Source organism: Mustelus asterias, chromosome 6 (assembly GCF_964213995.1).
Source record: "Mustelus asterias chromosome 6, sMusAst1.hap1.1, whole genome shotgun sequence".
NCBI lineage: Eukaryota > Metazoa > Chordata > Chondrichthyes > Carcharhiniformes > Triakidae > Mustelus > Mustelus asterias.
Window position 1 is genome coordinate 142,275,834 of NC_135806.1, and position 26,132 is coordinate 142,301,965.

Here is a 26,132-nt window from a genome sequence, read left to right on the forward strand (position 1 = left end):
GGATAATACAAAATTGTGAACTGCGAGGAAGATCGTGTAGAACTTCAAAAGAAAATAGGCAAGTTGGAGTGGGCAGATGGATAGCAGATGAAGTTCAATGCAGAGCAATATGAAATGATTCATTTCAGTGGGAAGAATAAAGGACACAACTCTAAAGATGATGCAGCAGCAGAGAGACTTGGATATAATTATGCACAAGTCATCAAAGGTGCAGACAGGACAGGTTAAGAGAGCAGTTAATAAAGCATACTCCTGGGCTTTATTAATAGGGGCAGAGTACAAGAACAAAGAGGCATGTTGAACTTGCGTAAGTCACTAGTTCAGCCTTAGCTGGAGTATCGCATCCCATTCTGGGATGCCACACTTTGGAAGGGTGTGAAGGCAATAGAGAGGGTGCAGAAAAGATTAAAGGGGATGGTTCCAGGGATAAAGAACTTCAAGTTTGAAGATAATATGGAGAAGCTGGGACTGTTCTCCTTCGCGAAAGACAAAGGAGATTTGACAAAGGTATCCAAAACTATGAGGGATGCAGAGAGAGCAGACAGGGAGAAACTGTTCCCACTCATTAAAGAATCGAGAATGAAAGGCACAGAAATCAAGAAAATCTTTCACACAGCGAGTGGTGGAATGCACTGCTTAAGAGTATAGTAGAGGTAGGTTCAACTGAAACATTCAAAAGGCAGTTAGACTGTCATCCAAAAAGGATGGTTATGGGGAGGTGAAGGAATGGCACGAGTTGTTTATTTAGAGTGCTGATGCAGACATGGTGGGCTAAATAGCCTCTCTTGCACCAAAGCAATTCTGTGATTTTGTGATATCAGATAGTGGAGGCCGTGCCCATGCTATACTACCACAGGCATTGGAGGCTGCGATTCGCATTACATAATATGTGTTGGAGGGCTGGTGCAGTCTTGTTCTACCTTTCCCAAGAAGGCTCTCTGATGGAAGTGCAAATCCCAATGATTTGCTAAATAGATTCAACTTAGAAAATTGGCACGGTGAAGTAGGCAGCTTGACTGGGCACAATATCCATCCCTTTGACAAATACCGGGGTTCTAGTTGAATAGAAAATCCTGCCTGATATCAGACACAGATTTTCCTAATAAAGGATATTGTTTTGAATTAAATGGTTTCCATGACATTTCCTAGCAACAGTAAGAAAATTAGATTAAAATCAAGAGAAACAGTTACCTGGAGCCGACTCTCAATCTGAAATCTTATCAAGGATTCTGATGGTTTATATAAGGAATAATGGATACTCGGCAGCGAGTTAAAAGCTGGAATTGATTAGACAGGCAACAGGTACCTGGGACTAAATTATAAGGAAAATTCTTAACTTTTAAGATTGACAAAATGTCATAAGTCAACAAATAGTTTGTACATTTGAGTACTGAGCAAACCACATTCCCTACATGACAGACTGCAGTTCAAGACAACAGCTCACCACCAACTTCTCCAAGGCAATTAGGGATGGGCAATAAACGCTGGCCTAGCTAACAACATATACATCCTATGAATGAATTGAAAAAAAAAATCTGCAGCAAATTCAGGTGAGTGAAAAGTCAGTCGCTGAGGTCTCCAGTTACTGAGAATGACTACTATGCAGTCATTTTTCTTTTGGATCTATTTCCATGAGTACTGTTACTTACCCTCTGACAGAAAGTATTTCACAAGCATGGGCCAGGGCTATAACATCTGGGATCACATTCTCCTCTTGAAGCAGGTTCAATCCCCAGTTGGACGAGCCAATGTTTCCCTGAAATCCACATCACATTTGAGTCAGTAGTCTCGTGCAAACTACTATCTAGCATAATTTAAGTAGAAAGGACGCTGATACTCAAGAAACAGGAGACAAGGAAATCAAAAGCACTGTTGAACTGAGGTTTGGAAGAGCTGTTTGAAGAAAACAGAGATATAGGATTGGATTTTACACTCCCCTCCAGTGTTCAAAGCAGGAAGAGACTTGTAAAATGTAGCGAGTGCCCCCCCCCACTTGCCCATCTGCTGTTTCCCATTCTACAGGCAGATTGTGGAGTAGATGGGCAACTTGCTGGCCTTTGGGCTTATTGAGGCCCTCTTGTAGCCTCATCCCAATCGTGTCGCTATTCTCCCCACAGCATGCCAAGCGGGTAGCTTGATACTTTTTACTGGATGGGCTGTTGTCAGGCAAGGGATATATTGGGGAAACACCTCGTCTGGGGTTCCCCTTTGCCATCGGAGGCAACCCCCTGCAGGTCATAACCCCCTTTGCTCTGCCCCTCTGGCCTCTCAAACGCAGCCCATCATACTTCCCTTGGTGGGCCAGGTTTCGCCGACACCCAGACTTAATTTCAGTTTGTCCTCCATTACCTCCACTTCTCGGGCACTGGCTGTAGTACCAGCTTTGGCCTCCGCTCAAAGCTGGTGCTCCTGGGGCTTACAAGAATCTATCTACGTCTGCCTTAAAAACCACCTCAACCACCTTTTGAAGAAAAGAATTTCAAAGTCTCTCAACCCTTAGAAGACTGAACTTTTAGTTCCTGTGAGGATTAGGTAGCAGGAAGTAGAAGGATGAGCAGGGCAGCATACAAAGTAACAGTGGGTACAAAGTCAGCCTCTACTAAAGCAAGCCATACAAACATGTTCCAGTCAGATAGAGATAGCTGATTGATATTTGTCTGCCACCCAATTTCTTCCCTTATTATTGCTCTGAAGGCAACAAAGCAAAATTTTATGATACACTTGTACCTCACAAATCATTAGTTTTCATGTCAGCTTAGCCATTGACTGATGACTGGCTACTTGGGCATGGGAGAGCACTACAACTGAACTTAATCCTGTGTTCTGGTAATGGCCAAAAATTGCAGACTGGGCCATGATCAAAGTGAATAGCGGAACATGCTCAAAGGACTGAATGGCCTATTCCTGGTTCTAGTTTCTAATCCACATGCCCCAGTGTAATTCTGCTATCTACATTGTGTTATTTGTTACCAAGAGTCCAAAGCTGTCTACAAAGATGAAGCCTCTAAAAGCAAAATAAGAGCAAAAGTCGGGAAATATGCAAGTCACCACAAAACGCTTGTCCACTTTCGATCATAGCTCTATCATGGCAGGGGGTTGAAGCAAATACACTTTGCCTAAACAACATTATTTAATGAGCCAGGCAGACCAAAGAGGATCCAGGTTTGACCTTGTTCATTAGAGAGTTACTTGTGCTCAGCTAACGTGCTGGTAGATATGTTATGATTAACCTTATCAGTCAGGATCACCATTATGCTGTGATGCAGTTTCAAGTGAGGACATTCACTTGAGGTCAAGATTTCTTGAGGTGAAGATTTCTGGGGCTATCAGTGCATATAATATAATAGCTAGTAAAAAAACAAGACCTACAGAGAAGGGAGGGCTTTGAAAACAAAACAATCTTACCAAGGCCCAGAGTGCTGCTTTCAGCTGCTTTATTCCATCCCACTTCTCCAATGCTGGCGAACGCACAGTGTAGCTCAGGTCTGGAACGATGCTCTGTAAATAAAAACCATCATCATTCTCAAACATCATCTCTTACCCAACAAACACTCCCAGGACAGGTACAGCACGGGGTTAGATACAGAGTAAAGCTCCCTCTACACTGTCCCCATCAAACACTCCCAGGTTTGGTACAGCATGGAGTTAGATACAAGTAAAACTCTCTCTAAATCTCTGTCACATTCTGACATGTTAATCCTGACTCCATAATGTGGACCTACTCCTAGAAACATTGATTATTAAAATGAACAGCTCCAGAACATAAAAAGCAAAGACTGCAAAGCTGAAATTACAACAGAAAATTCTGGAATCACTCAGTAGGTGAGACAGCATCTGTGGATAAAGAGGGCTCACATTTCAGATCAATGAGCTTTGGGTACCTGCAGCAATTTCTGTTTTTACCACTTCAGTTTCAGTCATGTGAATATATTGTTATTTATCATGTGAAACAGCACATTGACTTAGCACATGCAATAGCACCCTCACCTGGGCTTCCAGCAAATGACAGCCAGTTTTATGATGCACCAACTGCCCATATAAGTGAATTGGCAAGTAAACATAGGGCCTTTGTAACCTAGAAACAAAAACAGAAAATCAAATATGTAAATAATAAACTTGCAGTCATAACTAAATTTCCTGCAGCCAAGGCTAAATCTAGATTCTCAATCATACTTTCAGACTTCTGCCTAGTTTTCAAAGACCAACACCAGAAGAACTTGCCTTTATATAACCCCATATCACATTTCAGGATGTTCCAGAACACACTGCATATAATAAATTACTTTGAGAGCAGTCACTGCACTATTTAGGTGACTATTTTCTGCACAGTAATGAGAGAAATAATCAGTTAAGGCTGATGTACTAATTATATTCAGTCCCAATTATTTTTACCATAGTTGGCTATAAGATGATTACTGAACATGCTACTGACGCCTAGTGGCTAACCATTGACACTGCAAATTTCCATTTTTTATCTTGCTGCCAAGCTACCCAATCTGACCTGTGAACAGTCAGCACTTGAGCTACAAAATTTAATCTGGTCCAAGTTTTCAATGCCTGCACTGTTCTATTATGAAGCACAGAGGCAGTGCAAAGAAACATGTAGGCAATGCAGAGATGAATTCCATTATTTACTAACATTCCCAGATTTCAAACTAACAGTGGCATACAATTTCACAGATGGCAGCACAACAAGCAATCCAAAACCCACTGGATTGTAACTGCAGATAGTCCACGTAATGAAGGGCAACTAGGGATGGGCAATAATTGCTAGTCTAGCGAGCGACACCCACAATCCCAAAGGAGGCCAAAGAAAAAAGTAGTACAGCACTGGAACAGGTCCTTCAGCCCTCCAAGCCTGTGCCAATCATGATGCCCTAACTAAACTAAAAAAAAACCTTCTGCCCATACTCAGACAGTATCCCTCTATTTCCTCCCTGTTCATATACCCATCCAGATGCCTCTTAAATGTTGCTAATGTGCCTGCTTCCACCACTTCCTCTGGCAGCGCGTTCCACCACTCTCTGCGTGAAAAACTTCCCCCGCACATCTCACCCTGAACCTGTGCCCCCTTGTAATTGACACTCCGCCCTTGGAAAAAGCCTCTGACTATCCACCCTGTCTGTGCCTCTCATCATTTTGTAGACCTCCATCAGGTCTCCCCTCAGCCTCCGTCTTTCCAGTGAAAACGATCCTAGTTTATTCAACCTCTCCTTATAGCCAACACCCGCGAGACCAGGAAACAGCCTGGTGAACCTTCTTTGCTCTCTCTAAAGCTTCCACATCCTTCTGGGAGTGTGGTGACCAGAACTGCACGCAATACTCCAAATGCAGCCTAACCAAGGTTTTATATAGCTGCAACATGATTTCCCAACTCTTGTACTCAATGCCCCGGCTGATGAAGACAAGCATGCCGTATGCCTTCTTAATCACCTTGGCCACCTGCGTTGCCATTTTTAGGGAACTGTGGGCCTGCACGCCCAGATCCCTCTGTATAAAATCAATAAAATACTCTCTCCTCATTAATGATTACATTCACCTTACTCTGTGAAATCTGATAACAGATAACAAGTATCTGTTATTTGTTCATTGGTGCCCAGGCCATTTCATGGTTATATATTCAGCATGACCGCTTGATATTTTTGATCCAGCACAAACTGTAAAATCCTTCTTCTTCCCCAGACCTCTCTTCCTCCAACAATCTACAAAGTCCAAGCTTAGTACTACTCTATCTTGACCCTAAATAAAATCAAAATACTATGAATTCTGGAAATCTGAAATAAAAACAGAAAATGCTGGAAAAATTCAGCAGGTCTGGCAGGATTTTGAGAGAGAAACAAAGCTAACATTGAGTCAGTGTGATTTTGTCTGTAAGCTCTTATACGGACTCAAAACTTTAACCGTTTCTCTCTACACAAATGTTGAGTTTCTCTAGCACTTTCAGCTTTTACCTCAATCATGACTCCTTTATTTCCCTTCTATCCTGTTCTATTCTGTTCAAAGGTCCTCCAAGTACATTTCTCATTTTCAATTGAAGTGCAGCTTTACTTTTCAGGGTCCCTCATCATAAAAGTGCTGATGTATGAATGCTACAAAGCAAAATTCTAATCTTTCAAAGGGGATTAAAGCATCTCAACATTGGAGTTGGTTCCATAATCTGACTATTAAATCAAGGTAATGTCAAGTTTCCCAGTCTCACCTCTGGTTACTACGACGAACGTAGTTCTCGCCATCAGCTGGTTTGCGGTATGTGGTGAGTGCTTCATTCAACTGCTCTTCGATCAGATCAACATATTTCAAGTTGTATTCCTGAAAGCACAGACAATATTGACACATTGCTCCCTAATCCATTGATCTTTTGTATATTTACAGAATTCATCCTATAAATCGGGAATGCTGCACAGCACTGCACCATGACATGACTGGACATGGGCCTAAGCTCAACATCGTTAGTGTGTAATTTCCAATGTGCCACCCTAAACCGTTGCTTTGAAAGCTAGGAACTTCACTACAGCAAACACAGTTAATCAATTCCAGAATTTTCATACAGCTGTTTACTTGCATTGCATAGCTGTTGAGCAACCCTTGATGCAAGGAGAAGCAGCTAACATTTTGTAAAACTTACCTAGATTCTCTGGATTTTAGAAGAATCAGAGATGATCTCACTGAATTATATAAGGCGGCTTGATGGTTGAGAGGTAGATTCCTCTGGTTGGAGTGTGTCGGGCTAAAATCAGAATCTCAGGATAAGGGGTCAGCCATTTGGGGCTGAGATTAGGGGAAATTTTGTCTTTGGAATCCTCTCTTTGGGGGCTGTAGATACTCAACTGTTGAGTATATTCAAGATGAAGATTGATAGTTTTTGGACACCAAGGAAATCAAAGGAGGAGCGGAGTGGAGGCAGAAGATGAGGCTTGATGGGTTATATTGCCTACTCCTGCTTCTAATTTGTTTTGCTCATAAGATTCATCTTAGTGTCAGCTCTTGTATGTTCACACATTGGTTATAGCTGCAAAATTAAAGTAAGGGCTTGCATTTATACTGCACCTTGCCTGAATTTCAAACTGCTTTACAGCTGATTAAATGCTTCTGAAGTGTCACCATTCTTGTAATATTGGAAATTCTGCATACTGCAAGCTCCAAAAAAAAAAGCCATGGAACAATTATGTTCGTCATTGCTCAGGGGCTGCATTCTTGCCTCTGAGTCAGAGGGTTAAGGGTTCATCTTTGAATTCAGTATTAAAATCTGGGTTAACACATCAGGGCAGTACAAGGGAGTGCTGCACTGTCAGAGGTGCTGTCTTTTGGACGATACATTAAATGGTTCCCTTATTTGCGGAAGGATATATTGGCCTTGGAGGGAGTGCAGAGAAGGTTCACCAGGTTGATACCAGGGATGAGGGGTGTTGATTATGAGGAGAGACTGAGCAGATTGGGTTTGTACTCGTTGGAATTTAGAAGGCTGAGACCTAGAAGATAATGAAGGGGCTGGATAGGGTAGAGATGGAGAGATTCTTTCCACTTAGAAAGGAAGCTAGAACTAGAGGGCACAGCCTCAAAATAAAGGGGGGTCAGTTTAGGACAGAGTTGAGGAGGAACTTCTTCTCTCAGAGGGTGGTGAATCTCTGGAATTCTCTGCCCACTGAAGTGGTGGAGGCTACCACATTGAATATGTTTAAATCACGGATAGATGGATTCCTGATCGGTAAGGGAATTAGGGGTTATAGGGGTCAGGCGGGTAAGTGGAACTGATCCACTTCAGATCAGCCATGATCTTATTGAATGGCGGGGCAGGCTCGAGGGGCTAGATGGCCTACTCCTGCTCCTATTTCTTATGTTCTTAACAGAGGCCCTGTCTGCCCCCTCAGATTTACAAGAAACCATAGCTTTATTTTAAAGAGCAGAGCAGTTTCTCCCAGTGTCCTGATTGATATTTACACTCAGCTGACATCACCAAAAACAAGATTATCTGATCGTTATGACACTTCTATTGTGAACCTGCTGTGTGCAAACTGATCGCTGCATTTCCTCCGTTACAATAGTGAATACATTTTAGAAGATTTTCATTAGGTAGAAGCTTTGGGACTTCCTGTGGTTGTATAAGGTGCTATATGAATCTTATTTTTTCTTTTATAATTAGGTAATCTGCTTTTAGATATTGTTCAAGGATAAATATTGGCTAGCAGTGAGAAAGAACACATTGCTCTTCTTAAAATCATGGCACTGCATCTTTTCATACAGCTGAGAGGGAAGAACAGGCCTCAGTTTATTGCTATACCTAAAAGACAACACGTTTGACATCATTCTTTCAATATTACACTGATCTGTCAGCCTGGATTGTGGACTCTGGAATGGAACTTAAACCCACAACTTTATGAAACAGAATGCTACCACTGAGCCACTGGTTAGTGTGGCCTCCAAACAAAACAGCGCATATAAACCAAATACAAAGGAATCTGGATACAATGGAACTGTAGGCTGATGAAAGGACAGTATACTACTGGGCAAGAGTAAGGTAATAAGACAATGACAGGGAAGCAAACAATGGAACACAAACCAAATAGTTCATGGTTATAGTAAAAGCAAAATATAGGAGAGGGACGTGAGATCATTGGTTGGTGGAGTGTGGAGGAGTGGTGAGAAAAGCCTTCAAGATCTTGGGCTGGATCGCCAGAAGAATGCAGCATAGATTCCAGCGTTGAGAAGGCAGGCCTTCATGAATAACCTCAGCCAGTACAAGAATTGAACCCATGCTGTTGGCATCACTCTGCATCACTAATCAGCTGTCCTGCCAACTGAGTTGAACTGAAAGACTGAGGAGTTTGGGATTGTTACATGGGAGGAGAGAAGCTCTAAAGGAGAGATTATTCAAGGATTCAAGATCTTGAAGGAATAAATTGAACACTGATAATAATTTTGAGATTGGCACACAGTGCACAACCAGAGGACATGGCCTCAGACTTGGAAAAGGGAAGGTTTTCATAATTTACAGAAAGTTTGTTTTACTCAAAGCATGCTGAACATAAGGAATGGATTCCTGAGCGGCTTTGCCCTATGTACACACAAACCATGAGTGAATTGTTCCTTTTTACCCACTGTGCATGCAAAGGAACTTACAATGAGGCCATACAGTACCAGAAAATTGCGAATAACTGCTTTTACCTGCAGGATACTTTGCCTGTAAAGGAGCTGACATCAAGATAAACATGAGCTGTATGGTACCAGATGAGTATGAATCATCCTGTATTTATTTTATATATGCAGGAACTAATACAGGGACAAATATCAGCTACACAATATCAAACACCTGCAAATTATTCTCTATTGGTACATTTATATGACAATAGGTTTTATTAGAAAACTTTCAAAGTTTAAAAAAGTTTTGGTCATCGTGTTATTAGCGCACTCACCTTCTGCCATTTCTCCAACTGCTTGGTAACATAACCCCTCTCATTCAGGTAGGAGAAGCCCTTTGGAATGGACAAAAAGCTGAAAAGAACCCCCAGAAAATTATCAGAAATCCAACCAACAACTTGGCAAAACATAGGGTAAACCCCAAGATTGGCACAATACGGGAATTAAAGCCTCACCTATCTAGAAACACTGCTGGCCTTTTGTTTTTGTTTTATCAACACACAAAACTAAGGCGGCTGACTGTCTCGTCATTTTCTTCCATTGCTGGGAGACTTTATTGAAAGCAATTTGAACAATGTCAATGTTGGGACTCATATCCCTTTCAATCTGTGACACTGTGCTGGCGATTTGACCCAAGCTCTATCTTTTTTTTAAAAAACAAAAACAGAAAATGCTAGAAAATCTCAACACGCCTGACAGCATCTGTGCAGAGAGAATAGAGCCAATGTTGCGAGTCTGAATGACCCTTCGCCAGACCTGTTAAGAATTTCCAGCGTTCTCTGTTTTAAATTTCAGCATCTGCAGTATTTTGCTTTTACCCATCTTTTTAAGCTATTTCATTTCTCATATGGATCCTCAGCCTGTACAACCCTGAATCCAGTAGCTGATGAGAACCATGTGAGCTAGTCAGCAAGGTGGCGCTGAAATAGAAGGGCAGGGCAGGAGGAAACTCTCCATTTACTTTTCTCTTCCTGCAATGGAGCAGCTAACCAGGGGAAGGGTCGTCGGAGCTGAGCACAGATCAGTGGGAAAGGGCAGGAAGGAATGAAAAGAGAAGCAAGGAGAGAGAGAGGGGAGAAAGCAGAAAAATCTAAGAATTAGTGCAACAGGTGGTGAGTTTAATGAGACAATATTATTTATCATTAACAGCTTGGGTCAGGCAGGCGTCAGTTTTGTGCCTTGATGGAATGTCAGACTGCTTGCTAGCAGAGGCTGTGGATGAGACCCCCGTACTACTGAAGAAAAATACTCACCGAAGGAGCAGCAGCAAGCCTTTGTCTCCAAGATGGGCTAATGCTGGTTTCATCTGGATCAGTGCATGCAGATTAGCCTGGAAAATTACAAATGGATCAAAACAACAGCACAGAAAAAAAACAGACCTTGTAATCCAGCTTTGCAGCCGATTGGATAGGAGATCCCCAGTGGGGAGATCAGACAAGCTCCCAGCCTTGCAGGATTTGAGCAAATAATTTAGGTTGACACTCAGTGAAGCTCTAAATGTGTTTTGAGATGTTAAACCAGGCCCCTGTATGCCTGATCCAGTGCTTCAAGTGAATGTTAAAGATTGAAAGGACAATATTGTCCCGGTCACTGCGACAATTCTCTGCTCTTCAAATTGTGCCATACAATTTTTAAATACAGTGGAACATATAAATGGAAGCTGGGTTAAACATCTCACACAGAAAGAATCGGATAATGAGGCACTCCCTCAGTGCTGCACTGAAGTATCATCTAGATTATAGCCTGGAGGGGTGCTTGATCTATGCTTCCTGGGTTGAGATCTCCAACCGGCTGAGGCAAGCTGACATGGAGTTGTCGAAAAGGGTCCCGCACCTACTCCTTGAACTCTCAACATTACATGCAGATAATGGGAATAGTTAAAAATACACATTTTTTGCTTTCTCTTCCCTCTATGGCAAATTAAGTCATCAACTTTAAGCACTGTGCCCATACTCTACACAAAATGACCATGGAAAGCTCAGTTGACAGAGCATCAGACTTTTTTGTTCTTTGAAAAGTGAGTGAGCACAATTGTAGGTGATTGATAGTTACTCTCTTCCTGCTTGCGTAAATAGAGTGCCACATACTGTTAGCTCATCGGACTTCAAGAAGCTGACCACCACTATTGAACCCAAGGACAAGGTCAGAGGAAGTAGTTTGGCCTCTCCCCAACTCCCTCCCACAAAGTCATCTATTTACATGTTTGTCTTAATATTAAATTAGATATCAAACAAACCCATGGCTCTATTGGTAATGACACTGATCAGAAGAATCCTGATACTTTTTCATCCTTCCTATCAGTTCAAGTACAATTATAATACCTAGCATTATCTCAGAGGAGGGTATCTCATCTCAGCTGAGATAAGGGTGGCACGGTGGCACAATGGGTAGCACTGCTGCCTCACAGCACCAGGGACCTGGGTTCAAGGCTGTGCAGTTTGCGTGTTCTCCGTGTCTGCGTGGGTTTCCTCTGGGTGCTCCGGTTTCCTCCCACAGACTGAAAGACGTGCTGGTTAGGTGCATTGGCCATGCTAAAATTCTCCCTCAGTGTACCCGTACAGGCGCTGGAGTGTGGCGACTAGGGGATTTTCACATTAACTTCATTGCAGTGTTAATGCAAGCCTACTTGTGACACCAATTAATAAACTAAACTATCTACATCAGGATGGGAAATAATTTGATGTTAGAACATTTGACCAGTCTCTTGAACAACTAAAGAACATAGAACATAGAACAGTACAACACAGAACAGGCCCTTCGGCCCACGATGTTGTGCCGAGCTTTATCTGAAACCAAGATCAAGCTATCCCACTCCCTATCATCCTGGTGCGCTCCATGTGCCTATCAAATAACCGCTTAAATGTTCCTAAAGTGTCTGACTCCACTATCACTGCAGGCAGTCCATTCCACACCCCAACCACTCTCTGCATAAAGAACCTACCTCTGATATCCTTCCTATATCTCCCACCACGAACCCTATAATTATGCCCCCTTGTAATAGCTCCATCCACCCGAGGAAATAGTCTTTGAACGTTCACTCTATCTATTCCCTTCATCATTTTATAAACCTCTATTAAGTCTCCCCTCAGCCTCCTCCGCTCCAGAGAGAACAGCCCTAGCTCCCTCAACCTTTCCTCATAAGACCTACCCTCCAAACCAGGCAGCATCCTGGTAAATCTCGTCTGCACTCTTTCCAGCGCTTCCACATCCTTCTTATAGTGAGGTGACCAGAACTGCACACAATATTCCAAATGTGGTCTCACCAAGGTCCTGTACAGTTGCAGCATAACCCCACGGCTCTTAAACTCCAACCCCGTTAATAAAAGCTAACACACTATAGGCCTTCTTCACAGCTCTATCCACTTTAGAGATCTGTGGATATGGACCCCAAGATCTCTCTGTTCCTCCACAGTCTTCAGAACCCTACCTTTGACCCTGTAATCCACATTTAAATTAGTCCTACCAAAATGAATCACCTCACATTTATCAGGGTTAAACTCCATTTGCCATTTTTCAGCCCAGCTTTGCATCCTATCTATGTCTCTTTGCAGTCTACAACAGCCCTCCACCTCATCCACTACTTCACCAATTTTGGTGTCATCAGCAAATTTACTGATCCACCCTTCACCCCCCTCCAAGTCATTAATAAAAATCACAAAGAGCAGAGGACCAAGCACTGATCCCAGCGGCACTCCGCTAGCAACCTGCCTCCAATCCGAAAATTTTCCATCAACCACCACCCTCTGTCTTCGATCAGACAGCCAGTTACCTATCCAATCGGCCAACTTTCCCTCTATCCCACACCTCCTCACTTTCATCATAAACCGACCATGGGGGACCTTATCAAACGCCTTACTAAAATCCATGTATATGACATCAACTGCCCTACCTTCATCAACACACTTAGTTACCTCCTCAAAAAATTCTATCAAATTTGTGATGCACGACTTGCCCTTCACGAATCCGTGCTGACTATCCCGGATTAATCCGCATCTTTCTAAATGGTCGTATATCCCATCCCTAAGGACCTTTTCCATCAATTTACCAACCACCGAAGTAAGACTAACCGGTCTATAATTACCAGGGTCATTTCTATTCCCTTTCTTAAACAGAGGAACAACATTCGCCATTCTCCAGTCCTCTGGCACCATCCCCGTGGACAGTGAGGACCCAAAGATCAAAGCCAAAGGCTCTGCAATCTCATCCCTTGCCTCCCAAAGAATCCTAGGATACATTTCATCAGGCCCAGGGGACTTATCTACCTTCAGTTTATTCAAAACTGCCAGGACATCCTCCCTCCGAACATCTATTTCTTCCAGCCTATTAGCCTATAACGCCTTCTCTTCCTCAAAAACATGGCCCCTCTCCTTGGTGAACACTGAAGAAAAGCATTCATTCATCACCTCGCCTATCTCTACTGACTCCAGACACAAGTTCCCACTACTGTCCTTGACCGGCCCTAACCTCACCCTGGTCATTCTTTTATTCCTCACATAAGAGTAAAAAGCCTTGGGGTTTTCCTTGATCCGACCCGCCAAGGAATTCTCGTGTCCCCTCCTAAGCCCCTTTTTCAGCTCATTCCTTGCTAACTTGTAACCCTCAATCGAGCCATCTGAACCTTGTTTCCTCATCCCTACATAAGCTTCCCTCTTCCTTTTCACAAGACATTCCACCTCTTTCGTGAACCATGGTTCCCTCACTCGGCCATTTCCTCCCTGCCTGACAGGGACATACCTATCAAGGACACCCAGTATTTGTTCCTTGAAAAAGTTCCACTTTTCATTAGTTCCTTTCTCTGACAGTTTCTGTTCCCAACTTATGCCCCCTAATTCTTGCCTAATCGCATCATAATTACCTCTCCCCCCAATTGTAAATCTTGCCCTGCCGTACGGCCCTATCCCTCTCCATTGCAATAACAAAAGACACCGAATTATGGTCACTATCTCCAAAGTGCTCTCCCTTCTCTTTAAGAAGAGAAAATTCATAGAATCATAGAATTAATCAGTTTGTTCCCCAAAACTGATGAGTAGGATGAAAATAACGACACATTTCGAATCCTTTTTTAGACATTCATTCCATACTTAAGCACACAGCTCACCTTGTCCTCGCAAGCCTCATCCAGGATTTCAAGTGCTTCTGAAGAGATGGTTTTATTTTTATCGTGCAGCTGTGTCACGAGTAATTCTATGCCCCAGTTGCTGAAGAACTCCACGTTGGCCCGTAGTAAAACCCGCAAGTGTTTTGTTGCATACAGCCTGCAGTTCTACACAAACACAGCAGTCAACCAACACTGTGGTGAGCAACAGGAAGTGTCTCTGATCTAATCTAGTCTACTCCACTCAAAAAATATAATTCAAGAAAATGTTGGCCAATGGCTGAGATCTGTTGATTTCACTACAATGTGGTTCCCTAGAGAGCAGACATTTCATGGCAACCAGCGCGGACACGATGGGCTGAATGGCCTCTTTCTGTACATTATTTCTATGGTCTACGCCAGAGACATGTAATAAAAAATGGATTCATATTTCACAACTTCTCAGGATGTAGGTATCACTGGTATTCATTGTCCATCACTGGTATTTCTGAGATGATGGGGTGGGCTACTTATTTAAACACTGGATGTAGCGATTTGATACAACTGTGCTGATTGTCTTGACCATTTCAGAGGGCAGTTGAGAGTCAACCACATTCCCATGGGACTGAAGTCACGGAAGGCCAGACCAAATAAGGAAGTTGGGATTGCTGTCTTGCTTGCCATGGTGAAGAATTTTGCTGCATCTCACTTGACAGTGTGATGTAGCCTCTTCTGGCAATGATTGGGAGTAGCAGTGACAAAAAATATACTTTCCAGACATCCATAATTAAGAGTGGCATACAGGGTGTTCAAGGGAGGAAATCGATCTCAGGACAAGACAATGTAAACTTTATTGACAATGAATAAACTGCAACCCACAATTACATGCATGCATGTGCCACCCATCCAGTATCCCCTCTATCAGCATACATGCAAAATCTGGGACATGGATTTACAAAGGTCAAGTGAATGTAAATTGTTAAACAGAAGGTGTACAACCTATACAAGACAACTACTTATCAATTCCAATCATACTTACATCGGTACCTGACGTAAGAATTTTGGACAAGATAACCCTGGACAGGCCATCGCGGCTATAGTCTAAAATGGAGACAGTTAGCTTGAGCACATGGTCATAGTTCTTCAGAGAGCAGAGGGCGAGTAAACTATGAAGAGAGAAGGGAGAAATTAAACAAAGTTACCTTCAAAAGCCTGTGCAGGCATAACATTTCACATTTCCCACACAGCTCAACAGAATTAATGTGAAACTCCACAGTTTGTTTCCACAATCACATATTTTACTTCTACCCAGTGCTGCTGTTACATCACCCAGCAGAGGCTGTCTCTTTTGCTGTATCAGGAAAAGTGGCAAATTGTGTACAAAGGTCAGATTTTGTTAAAGCCTTTAAAAGTGGCAGAAAGGACCCTGATGCTCGTATCCCACCCCACTTCCAGCAGATCCCATTTTTGCCATCAGGGAGAACAAAGAAAAGTATAGCGCATGAACAGGCCCTTCGGCCCTCCAAGCCTGTGCCAATCATGATGCCCTAATTAAACTAAAAAAAAACCATCTGCCTTTACTCAGTCCGTATCCCTCTAATCCCTCCCTATTCATGGACCCATCCAGATGTCTCTTAAATGTTGCTAATATGCCTGTTTCCACCAACTCCTCTGGCAGCGCGTTCCAGGCACCCACCACTCTCTGCATGAAAAACTTCCCCCGCGGAAGTCCCTTAAATCCCCCCCCCCCCCTCTCATCTTGAACCTGTGCCCCCTTGTATTTGACATTTCCACCCGAGGAAAAAGCCTGAATATCCATCTTGTCTCTGCCTCTCAATTTTGTAAACCTCTATCAGGTCTCTCCTCAGTCTCCGTCTTTCCAGTGAAAACAATCCTAGTTTATTCAATCTCTCCTCATGGCCAACACCCTCGAGACCAGGTAACATCCTGGCGAACCTTCTTTGCACTTTCTCCAAAACATCCGTGTCATTCTGATAGTGTGGCAACCAGAACTGCACACAATACTCCAATTGGCCTAACCAAGGTTTTATATAGCTGCAACATGATTTCCCAACTCTTGTACTCAATGCCCCAGTTGATAGAGGTAAGCATGCCTTATGCCTTCTTAATTACCTTGGCCACCTGTGTTGCCACTTTTAGGGAACGGTGGACCTGCACGCCCAGATCCCTCTGTATGTTAATGTTCCTAAGGGTTCTGCCATTTACAGTATAATTCACACCTAAATTTGATCTTCCAAAATGCATCATCTCGCATTTGTCTGGATTAAACTCAGTCTGCTATTTCTGTGCCCAAGTCGCCAATCTATCTATATCCTGGTGTATAAGTTGACAATCCCTGGCACTATCAGCCACTCCACCAATCTTCATGTCATCTGCAAGTTTACTGATCAGACCCCCTACATTTTCCTCCAGATCATTTATATATACTACAAATAACAGAGGTCCCAGCACTGATCCCTGCGGAACTCCACTAGCTACAGATCCCCATTCTGAAAAACATCCTTCCACCGCTACTCTGTCTTCTATCACCAAGCAAGTTCTGTATCCATCTAGCCAGCCCACCCCGAATCCCATGTGATTTTAGTTTTTGTACCAGTCTGCCACGTGGGACCTTGTCAAACACCTTACCAAAGTCCATATAAACTACATCCACTGCCCTTCCCTCGTCAATGATCTTTATCACCTCTTCAAAAAACTCAATCAAGTTGCTGAGACATGACCTTCCCGTATAAAACCATGCTGCCTGTCACTAACTAGTTCATTTTCTCCCAAATGTGCATGTATCCTGTCCCTCAGTATCTTCTCCAAAAGCTTCCCCACCACTGACATCAGGCTCACTGGCCTATAATTTCCTGCATTATTACTGCTTCCTTTTTTAAACGGATGAGATGTAAATGCTCTTTTTGAAGGACAGATAGGGTCCATTAAATACATGGGCTGAAGTTCTTTAAATCCACAACCTTTTAAACATGGAAAAAAACAGATTCCAACTGTCAAGAGTAAAAAACACAAGTATCTGCTGCAGTGCATTGATCGATATAGCATCTATGGTAGCTGAGAAAAAAACCAGGATCATAGTTTCTGCGGTTTCAATAGACTTCACTGCTGACATTTCCCAAGGGCTCCTATCAAGGCTGAGCCCATTATGAATGCTTGGCTAAGTTTCAAAAGCTCCAAAGCCACATAACTTGGCAGAGGGTCTGATTTCACATTCTGACTGACAATTTGAGGGGCTATTAATGCAATACCTGGCTTTTATGAGGTTACATATTCACATAATTATTACAGCAGAGGAAGAGCCAATTCGGCCTGTTGTGTCTGCCCCAGCTTTCCCATGGAGCAAGTTACGCAGTGCCATCCACCCACCTTGGCCCTGTACATTCTTCCTATTCAATAATAGGAGAGATGTAGGAATAACAGGGTTGTCGTGATGGGAGACTTTAATTTCCCAAACCTAGATTGGAATATCCCTAGGGTAAGGGGTTTGGATGGGGAGGAGTTTGTTAGGTGTGTTCAGGAGGGTTTCCTGTCACAGCATGTGGATAAGCCTACAAGAGGAGAGGCTGTACTCGATCTGGTACTGGCTAATGAGCCTGGACAGGTGTTGGATCTCTCAGTGGGGGAGCATCTTGGGGATGGTGATCATAACTCTATCTCCTTTACGCTAACATTGGAAACAGATAGGATCAGGCAAGCTAGGAAAGTGTTTATCTGGAGTAAGGGGAAATATGAAGCCATCAGGCAGGAGATTAGAGGCGTAAACTGGAAGGAGGCATTCTCGAGGAAAAGTTCTGAAGTAAGGTGGCAGATTTTCAAGGAATGTTTGTCCAGAGTTCTGCACGACAACGTTCCAATGAGACAGGGAGGTGTTGGCAGGTTACGGGAACCGTGGTGCATGAAAGCTGCGCTGAACCTAGTCAAAAAGAAAAGGAAAGCATACAAAAGGTTCAGAGAGCTAGGCGATGATAGGGATCTAGATGAGTATACGGCTTGTAGGAAGGGACTTAAGAAAGAAATTAGGAGAGCCAGAAGGGGTCACGAGAAGGCCTTGGCAGGTAAGATTAAGGAGAACCCTAAGGCGTTCTATAAATATGTGAAGAGTAAAAGGATGAGGTGTGAAGGAATAGGAGCTATAAAAGGTGAAAGTGAGAAAGTCTGTACAGAACCGGAAGAAATAGCAGAGGTGCTTAATGAATATTTTACCTCGGTATTCACGGTGGAAAAAGACCTGGGTGGTTGTACTACAGGATTGAGGTGGACTGAAAAGATTGAGTATGTGGGCATTAAGAAAGAGGATGTGTTGGAAATTTTGAATAGCATCAAGATAGATAAGTCGCCGGGACCAGATGGGATGTACCCCAGGTTACTGTGGGAGGCGAGGGAAGAGATTGCAGAGCCTCTGGTGATGATCTTTGCATCATCGATGGAGACGGGAGAGGTTCCGGAGGATTGCGGATGTGGTTCCTATATTCAAGAAAGGGAATAGGGATAGCCCAGGAAATTACCGACCGGTGAGTCTAACCTCAGTGGTTGGTAAGTTGATGGAGAAGATCCTGGGGGACAGGATTTATGAACATTTAGAGAAGTTTAGTATGCTCAAAAGTAGTCAGCACGGCTTTGTCAAAGGCAAATTGTGCCAAACGAGCCTGGTGGAGTTCTTTGAAAATGTGACTAAACACATTGACGAAGGAAAAGTGGTAGATGTGGTTTACATGGACTTCAGCAAGGCATTCGATAAGGTCCCCCATGCAAGACTTCTCAAGAAAGTGAGAGGGCATGGGATCCAAGGGGCTGCTGCCTTGTGGATTCAGAGCTGGCTTACCTGCAGAAGGCAGAGAGTGGTTGTAGAAGGGTCTTTTTCTGAATGGAGGTCGGTCACCAGTGGAGTGCCCCAGGGATCTGATCTGGGACCCTTGCTGTTTGTCATTTTCATAAATGACCTGGATGAGGAAGTGGAGGGATGGGTTGATAAGTTTGCCGACGACACGAAGATTGGTGGTGTTGTGGATAGGTTGGAGGGATGTCAGAAGCTGCAGCGTGACATAGATAGGATGCAAGAGGGATGTCAGAAGCTGCAGCGTGACATAGATAGGATGCAAGACTGGGCGGAAAAGTGGCAGATGGACTTCAACCCGGATAAATGTGTAGTGGTCCATTTTGGCAGGTCAAATGGGATGAAGGGGTATAATATCAAGGGTAAGACTCTTAGCAGTGTAGAGGATCAGAAGGACCTTGGGGTCCGGATCCATAGGACTCTTAAATCGGCCTCGCAGGTAGAGGAGGTGGTTAAGGCGGCGTATGGTGTTCTGGCCTTCATCAATCGAGGGATTGAGTTTAAGAGTCAGGAGATAATGATGCAGCTATACAAGACCCTCGTCAGACCCCCACTTGGAGTACTGTGCTCAGTTCTGGTCGCCTCATTACAGGAGGGATGTGGAAATGATTGAAAGGGTGCAGAGAAAATTTACAAGGATGTTGCCTGGATTGGTTGGCATGCCTTATGAGGATAGGCTGAGGGAGCTCGGTCTTTTCTCCTTGGAGAGACAAAGGATGAGAGGTGACCTGATAGAGGTGTACAAGATGTTGAGAGGTATAGATCGGGTGGATTCTCAGAGGCTTTTTCCCAGGGCTGTAATGGCTGCTACGAGAGGACACAGGTTTAAGGTGCTGGGGAGTAGGTACAGAGGAGATGTCAGGGGTAAGTTTTTCACTCAGAGGGTGGTGGGTGAGTGGAATTGGCTGCCGTCAGTGATGGTGGAGGCAAACTCGATAGGGTCTTTTAAGAGACTTCTGGATGAGTACATGGGACTTAATAGGATTGAGGGTTATAGGTAAGGCTATATATAAGCCTAGGTAGGTAGGGACATGACCGGCGCAACTTGTGGGCCGAAGGGCCTGTTTGTGTTGTATTTTTTCTATGTTCTAAGAATTAAGCAAAGAAAAATGGGGAGAAATAGTTAAATATAAATAGAAGCTTAGAAAATAGGAGTAGGAGTAGGCCATTTCACCCTTCGACACTGCTCCATTCATTACGATCATGACTGATCATACAACTCAATAGCTTGATCCCGTCTTCCCTTCACATCCTTTCATCCCCTAGGTCTCAAGTGCTATATCTCTCTGCTTCTTGTAAACATTCAATCTTTTGGCCTCAACTACTTTCTGCGGTAGCCAATTCCACAGGCTGACCATTCTCTGGGTCAAGAAATTTCTCCTCATCTCTGTCCTAAACAGTCTATCCTGTATCATCACACTGTGACCCATGGTTCTGGACACTCCCACCATCAGGAACATCCTTCTTGCATCTACCCATCCAGTCCTATTAGAATTTTATAGGTTTCTATGAAATTCCCCCCTCATTCTTCTGAACTCCAGCAAATACAATCCTAACCGACTCAATCTCTCCTCATATGTCAGTCCTACCATCCCAGGAATCAGTCTGTTAAATTTTCTCTGCACTCCCACCAAAGCAAGAACATCTTTTTTTAAATAAGGACACCAAAATTGCACACAATATCCCAGGCGAGGCCTCACCAAGGCCATGTATAATTGCATCAAGACATCTCTGCTCCTGTACTTGAATCCTCTCACTAAGGCGGCCAACATACCAATTGCCTTTTTTACTGCCTGCTGCACCTGCACGCTTACCTCAAGTGGCTGGTGTACGTGCCACTTCTAGGTCTTACTGCACATCCCCCTCTTCTAATTTATGGCCATTCAGATAGTAATCTGTCTTTCCACATCACTATACCATTTTTAAAAAAAATTCACAGGACGTGGGCTCGCTGGCTAGGCCAGTATTTACTGCCCATCCCTAGTTGCCTTTGAGAAGGTAGTGGTGAGCTGCCTTCTTGAACTGCTGCAGTCCATGTGATGTAGGTACATCCACAGTGCTGTTAGGAAGGGACAGTAAGTAGTCTCACAACACCAGGTTAAAGTCCAAAAGGTTTATTTGGTAGCACGAGCTTTCGGAGCGTTGCTCCTTCATCAGGTCAGTGCCTTCATCAGGTGGCACTCACCTGACGAAGGGGCAACGCTCCGAAAGCTCGTGCAACCAAATAAACCTATTGGGACTTTAACCTGGTGCTGTGAGACTACTTACTGTGCCTACCCCAGTCCAACGCCGGCAACTCCACATCACTGTTAGGAAGGGAGTTCCAGGATTTTGACCCCTGCAAGGCATAGTAGTTGCTTGCTCATCAACCACATCAGATGTTGCTGTGGGGAGGTGGCAGACGCCACGCACCTTTGCACAGAGATGGGAAAACTGACAGAAAATCACCTGCTCATCTGCCGCTGGCACGACTGTCACTCTCCAACAATAAAGCAATAAAACAATAAAGTGAGATCAGAAGAGACTATTTGTGGATGGGTTTTTGGTTTAACCCTGCATTTATTTTGTATTTAACATTTCAGATGTGACCCCTTCCTCATTCAGTTGTCCATATGGGTTAGATTTCTGGCATTTATATTTTAGTTATTGTTTTTAAACCTCAAATTGACATTAACCACAACTTACCATTGAAACATGCTGCATTTCTCCAAAATCTTGACCCCGTGGGGGTGGGAGGAGAGGGTACCGATGATCAGGAAGTAGTGCTGGCTGAGGGTGCTGAGCAAACCATTGTTCTGCAGGCTTCGCTCGTGTTTCAAGCTGGAGGAAGGGGAGAGCCACTGCACAATGTCTTTCACCAGCTCCTCCAGGTATGTCTGACCATCCTGTCACATTGTAGAACAAATGGAAAAGGAAAATGAGCTCCATGTCTGTTTGGAATAGTAACACCTGGACAGCTGCACTGTCAGTCAGAGGTGAAACATTTGCTCATTCCATCATCCTCTCACACCTGACTCTAATTTGGAATTTTAGAAATGAGGATTTGTTCTGTAAAAGGGACCAGTAACAGACAACATGTCTGTATAAGGGTGAACGTTTAAACTAAAGTTGAGAGGAGCAAAATATTCTTCCTTATCTGGGAAAGCTCACAGTTCTAGAGAACAGCATTAAAAAAAACAATTGTTTCATCTGAGATCCCTCTCCCTGTTAGCCTTCAGACTCTACATCCCACTATTCCAGTGTTGCTAAATTTTGTTGATACCATGGACACTATTCTGCATTTTCATCCTGTGCCTTCAAATACACTCTCTAAATAAAGGATCTTACGCACTGTTCCTCTTTCTGTATCATCGCTGTAATAAAGTCATAACATCCCCCCCGCAACTCCAACTCTCTTTCTCAGGGGATCAAACTCAAATTCCCTTAATCACCCATTCAGTTCTGTAGAAGGGACATATGGATTCTAAATGTTAACTCTATTTCTCTCTCTACAGATGCTGCAAGACCTGCTGAGTTTATCCAGCATTTTCTATATTTATTTCAGATTTCCAGCATCCACAATAATTTGCTTTTATTTGAATGTTCTATCACCGATAAACTTTAAAAACCCAAATTCCTAAGCATTTCATCTCAATCCAGTCCATCTTTGCAACTTTCTTCAATCAGAAATGTGGCTCTGGGTTTCCCAATTAGCAAAACTCTCCTGCGTTGTAACTATTTTGTGAACACAATGCTGTTCATCTCCAGAATTAGTAAGTCAAAGTTTTGGATTGTCCCATGTAAAAATTATTTGCTGCCTGTGCAGAGTAAGAAGCTGGCAGGCTCACCTCGTTAGACTCGAGTAGAAACTCAGCAAACTGGCAGCCCACCACAGTCAGCTGCTTTCCCATAGCGTGATCCAGCTCCATGTTGGCATACAGCTTACCACTGGGCTTGTAAAAATATAGCAATCGCCGCACAAACCTAAACAAGGAGGAAAGATAAAAGCAGTGATCGATGCAAGCGAAAATCAACTGGGTAGAAAGAAGGAAAGATACACTTCATTTAAATTCAACAGATAAGATTTAGGTTATCAAGATGATCAAGGGAATTGTTACTTTGTGAAAGTTTCAAACAAGGGACATAAGTTAAAATAAATTCTGAATAAGAAGGGAAGTCTACTAACATTTTTCATTTAAAGGATAATTAAAGGATAGAATAAGTAGCCAGTGAGGACAAGGAAAGGCAAGATACAAACAGGTTGAAAAGTTGATTTGATATGTTTCACAATTGAAAGAATGGAAGATTGTGGTGAGAAGCTGGGGTTCAAAAATATGGACAGAAGGTGGGAACGTGGGATTGAAAGACTGTGAAAAAGAGGTTTGATGAATAGGGTGAGATGTTGGGTAGATAAGAGTTAATTCAAAGAAACTGCCTTAATAGAGACATTAACACTTCCCTATTGAGAAAAAAAACTTATAGCCTTTTTATAAATGGGGAATCAGCAGAAATGCCCACTGACCCAACTACCCAATGTGGGACACCAGCACAAGCTGTGTAACTAACCTGTGTAACTGTTCATCTTTGTAATTCCGGAGGTTTACGTTCGGCCACTGCAAAAGGGCAGACACAGACACAATATTAACCTCAAAAAAACCTCAAAGAAACAATACTCACTGGCACCTGAAACACAAACCGTTAGAACACAGGAGAATTTTTGGCTCTCAAATCATAATCATCCCTGGGATCTGTCAGTTCTCTTGAACAGCAATAACAGTCCTGAATTTGGACCAATACCTAAATTTAATTTTGATTCTTCATTTGCCTCTTTTTCAAAACTACCAGCCCTTGTTGTTGAGCAGTCTATTTGTTGTACAACTTCTAATTAGCTGATTGCTAAGTGGCACTGTCTGAACAACCTGTCCAATTTTCTAACTTGTGATACAGCGCAGGGTTAGATACAGAGTAAAGCACCCCCGAAACCGTCCCCCTCAAACACTCCCAGGACAGATACAGCACGAGGTTAGACACAGAGTAAAGCTTCCTCTACACTGTCCCCATCAAACACTTCCAGGACAAGTACAGCATGGGGTTAATGAGAGTAAAGATCTCTCTTAACTGTCCCATCAAACACTGCTAAAGTCAGTACAGTTGAGGTCTCCTACTGACATTCTCACTGTTATTAGCACAAAATTAAATAATAATAGAAAACGTCTGTGCTTTCTTCATGGTTCTACCTTAAGAATGGTCGAGATTAAGTTCCAATTCCACCTAAGGTTATCCTTGTTATTCAGTACATCGCTGTCTCGCAGATTCTGCATCATTGCCTCCTCTGTGTCCTAAAAAACAATTGCAACAATGTAGAGATGAATGTATGCCAGGGAGCACACACTGATCACCTTAAACTGAGACTAAATAGAAAAATTGTCCGTTTTAAACTTAAAAATAAAAATAGAAAATACTGAGTGTTGACAACTCCTTCCATCTGTGGCGATGACTGACAGTAAGCTGACAGGACTGTCAGAGTAGGTGTGGAATTTTACCTGCTTCTTGCAGAGAACACATCTTTGAACAAATTTTCAGTATTGCTGGGTGGATGTCACTTTACTATCTGATAGTTCTGCAGGACCAGCCTTCAGCACCACAACTGGAATGTTGTCAGAGTCCATAGCCTTTGCTGTATCTTAGCCATTTCTTGATTTTTAAAATTCTTTCTGGCTTGGCCAGCATTTATTGCTCATACCCAATTGCCCTCGAGGTGGTGGAGAGCATTTCGTCACTGACCTGTATCTTGTCGATGGTGAATAGTAGTCAGTAGGCAAGTTACTTGCTGCAGAATTCCCAGCCTCTGATCTGCTCTTGTAACCTCAGCATTTAACATGGCTGGTCTGGTTACATTTCTGGTCAATGATAACCCCCAAGATGTTGACAGTGGAGTATTCAGCAATTGTAATGCCATTGAAGATCAAGGTGAGGTGGTTACATGCTCTCTTATCTGAGATGATCATTGCCTGGCCCTTGCGGCATGAATGCCACTTACCACTTATCAGTCAAAGCTGAATACTGTCCAGGTCTTTGTACATGTGGATATGGGCTACTTCAGTACTGAGGAGTCATGAATTGTACTGAGCACTGTGTAATCAGCGAACATCCCCACTCTGACCTTAAGGTGGAAGGAAGGTCATTGTTGAAGATGGTTCAGCCTAGAAACTACTCTGTGCAACCATTCCAAAACAAAAGGGTTGAGGATAACACCCCATCACTTATACCTTTCTGTTTATGGGCAGAAGGGGAGAGACCAGGGCTGTTTTAAAATTAAACACCTTCTGTCCATATCACATCCTTGCTCAAAAAGACGTGCAAGGATGAAGCCGGCAACTGCACTACAGCCAATGTGAGACTTCAGTGGTATGGAAATTTCAGCAAACTATAGGTTGGGATAAAATCAATAGTCATTTACACAAGTGCAGGATAATTAAGGAAAGCCAGCATGGATTCATCATGGGAAAACTCACGTTCAATTAACTTGCTGGACCTTTTTTTGAGGTGGTAACAGAGAAGGTTGATAATGTGGCGTATGTGGACTTTCAAAAGGCAATAGATACAGTGCCACACAATAGGCTTGTGAGAAAAATTCTAGCTCATGGAATAAAAGGGGAAGTAGGCACTTGGATAAGAAATTGGCTGAGTCACAGGAAACAGAGCAGCGATAAATGGTTATTTTTCCAGACTGGAGGAAGGTTTGTAGTGGAGTTCCACAGGGATTAGAGTTGGGACCGATCCTTACTCTTGCTGATTTATATTAACGACCTAGTCTGTGGTGTTTAGGCCTTGATTTCAAAATTTGCAGATGATTCAAAGATTGGAAACATTGTCAACTGTTTTGAGGATAGTCTAGGACTTCAAAAGACATGTTGGTGGATTGGGCAGACAAATGGCAGATGAAGTTCAATGCAGAGGTGCAAGATGATTCATTTTTACAGAAAGAATATGGAGAGAGTGTACAAAATAAAGGGAAAAACGCGACATCAGGTGCAAGACTAGAGGGACCTTGATGTATATGTACATGTCCATAAGTCATTGAAGATG

General features: G+C 43.1%; 1 protein-coding gene across 2 annotated transcripts in view; it reads right to left on the reverse strand.

Annotated features, from left to right (window-relative positions):
- rictora (RPTOR independent companion of MTOR, complex 2 a) overlaps positions 1-26,132 on the reverse strand; it is a 234,058-nt gene that overhangs the window by 41,011 nt on the left and 166,915 nt on the right. For both annotated transcript variants that reach the window (XM_078215238.1, XM_078215239.1), the window contains exons 18-29: positions 24,281-24,382; positions 23,610-23,656; positions 22,892-23,027; positions 21,750-21,949; positions 15,249-15,375; positions 14,234-14,398; positions 10,389-10,465; positions 9,411-9,489; positions 6,200-6,309; positions 3,988-4,075; positions 3,406-3,498; positions 1,650-1,756 (exon numbers count right to left, since the gene is read on the reverse strand). In XM_078215238.1, coding sequence (XP_078071364.1) covers positions 1,650-1,756; positions 3,406-3,498; positions 3,988-4,075; positions 6,200-6,309; positions 9,411-9,489; positions 10,389-10,465; positions 14,234-14,398; positions 15,249-15,375; positions 21,750-21,949; positions 22,892-23,027; positions 23,610-23,656; positions 24,281-24,382 — 1,331 coding nt within the window. The remainder of the gene's footprint in view (positions 1-1,649; positions 1,757-3,405; positions 3,499-3,987; positions 4,076-6,199; positions 6,310-9,410; positions 9,490-10,388; positions 10,466-14,233; positions 14,399-15,248; positions 15,376-21,749; positions 21,950-22,891; positions 23,028-23,609; positions 23,657-24,280; positions 24,383-26,132) is intronic.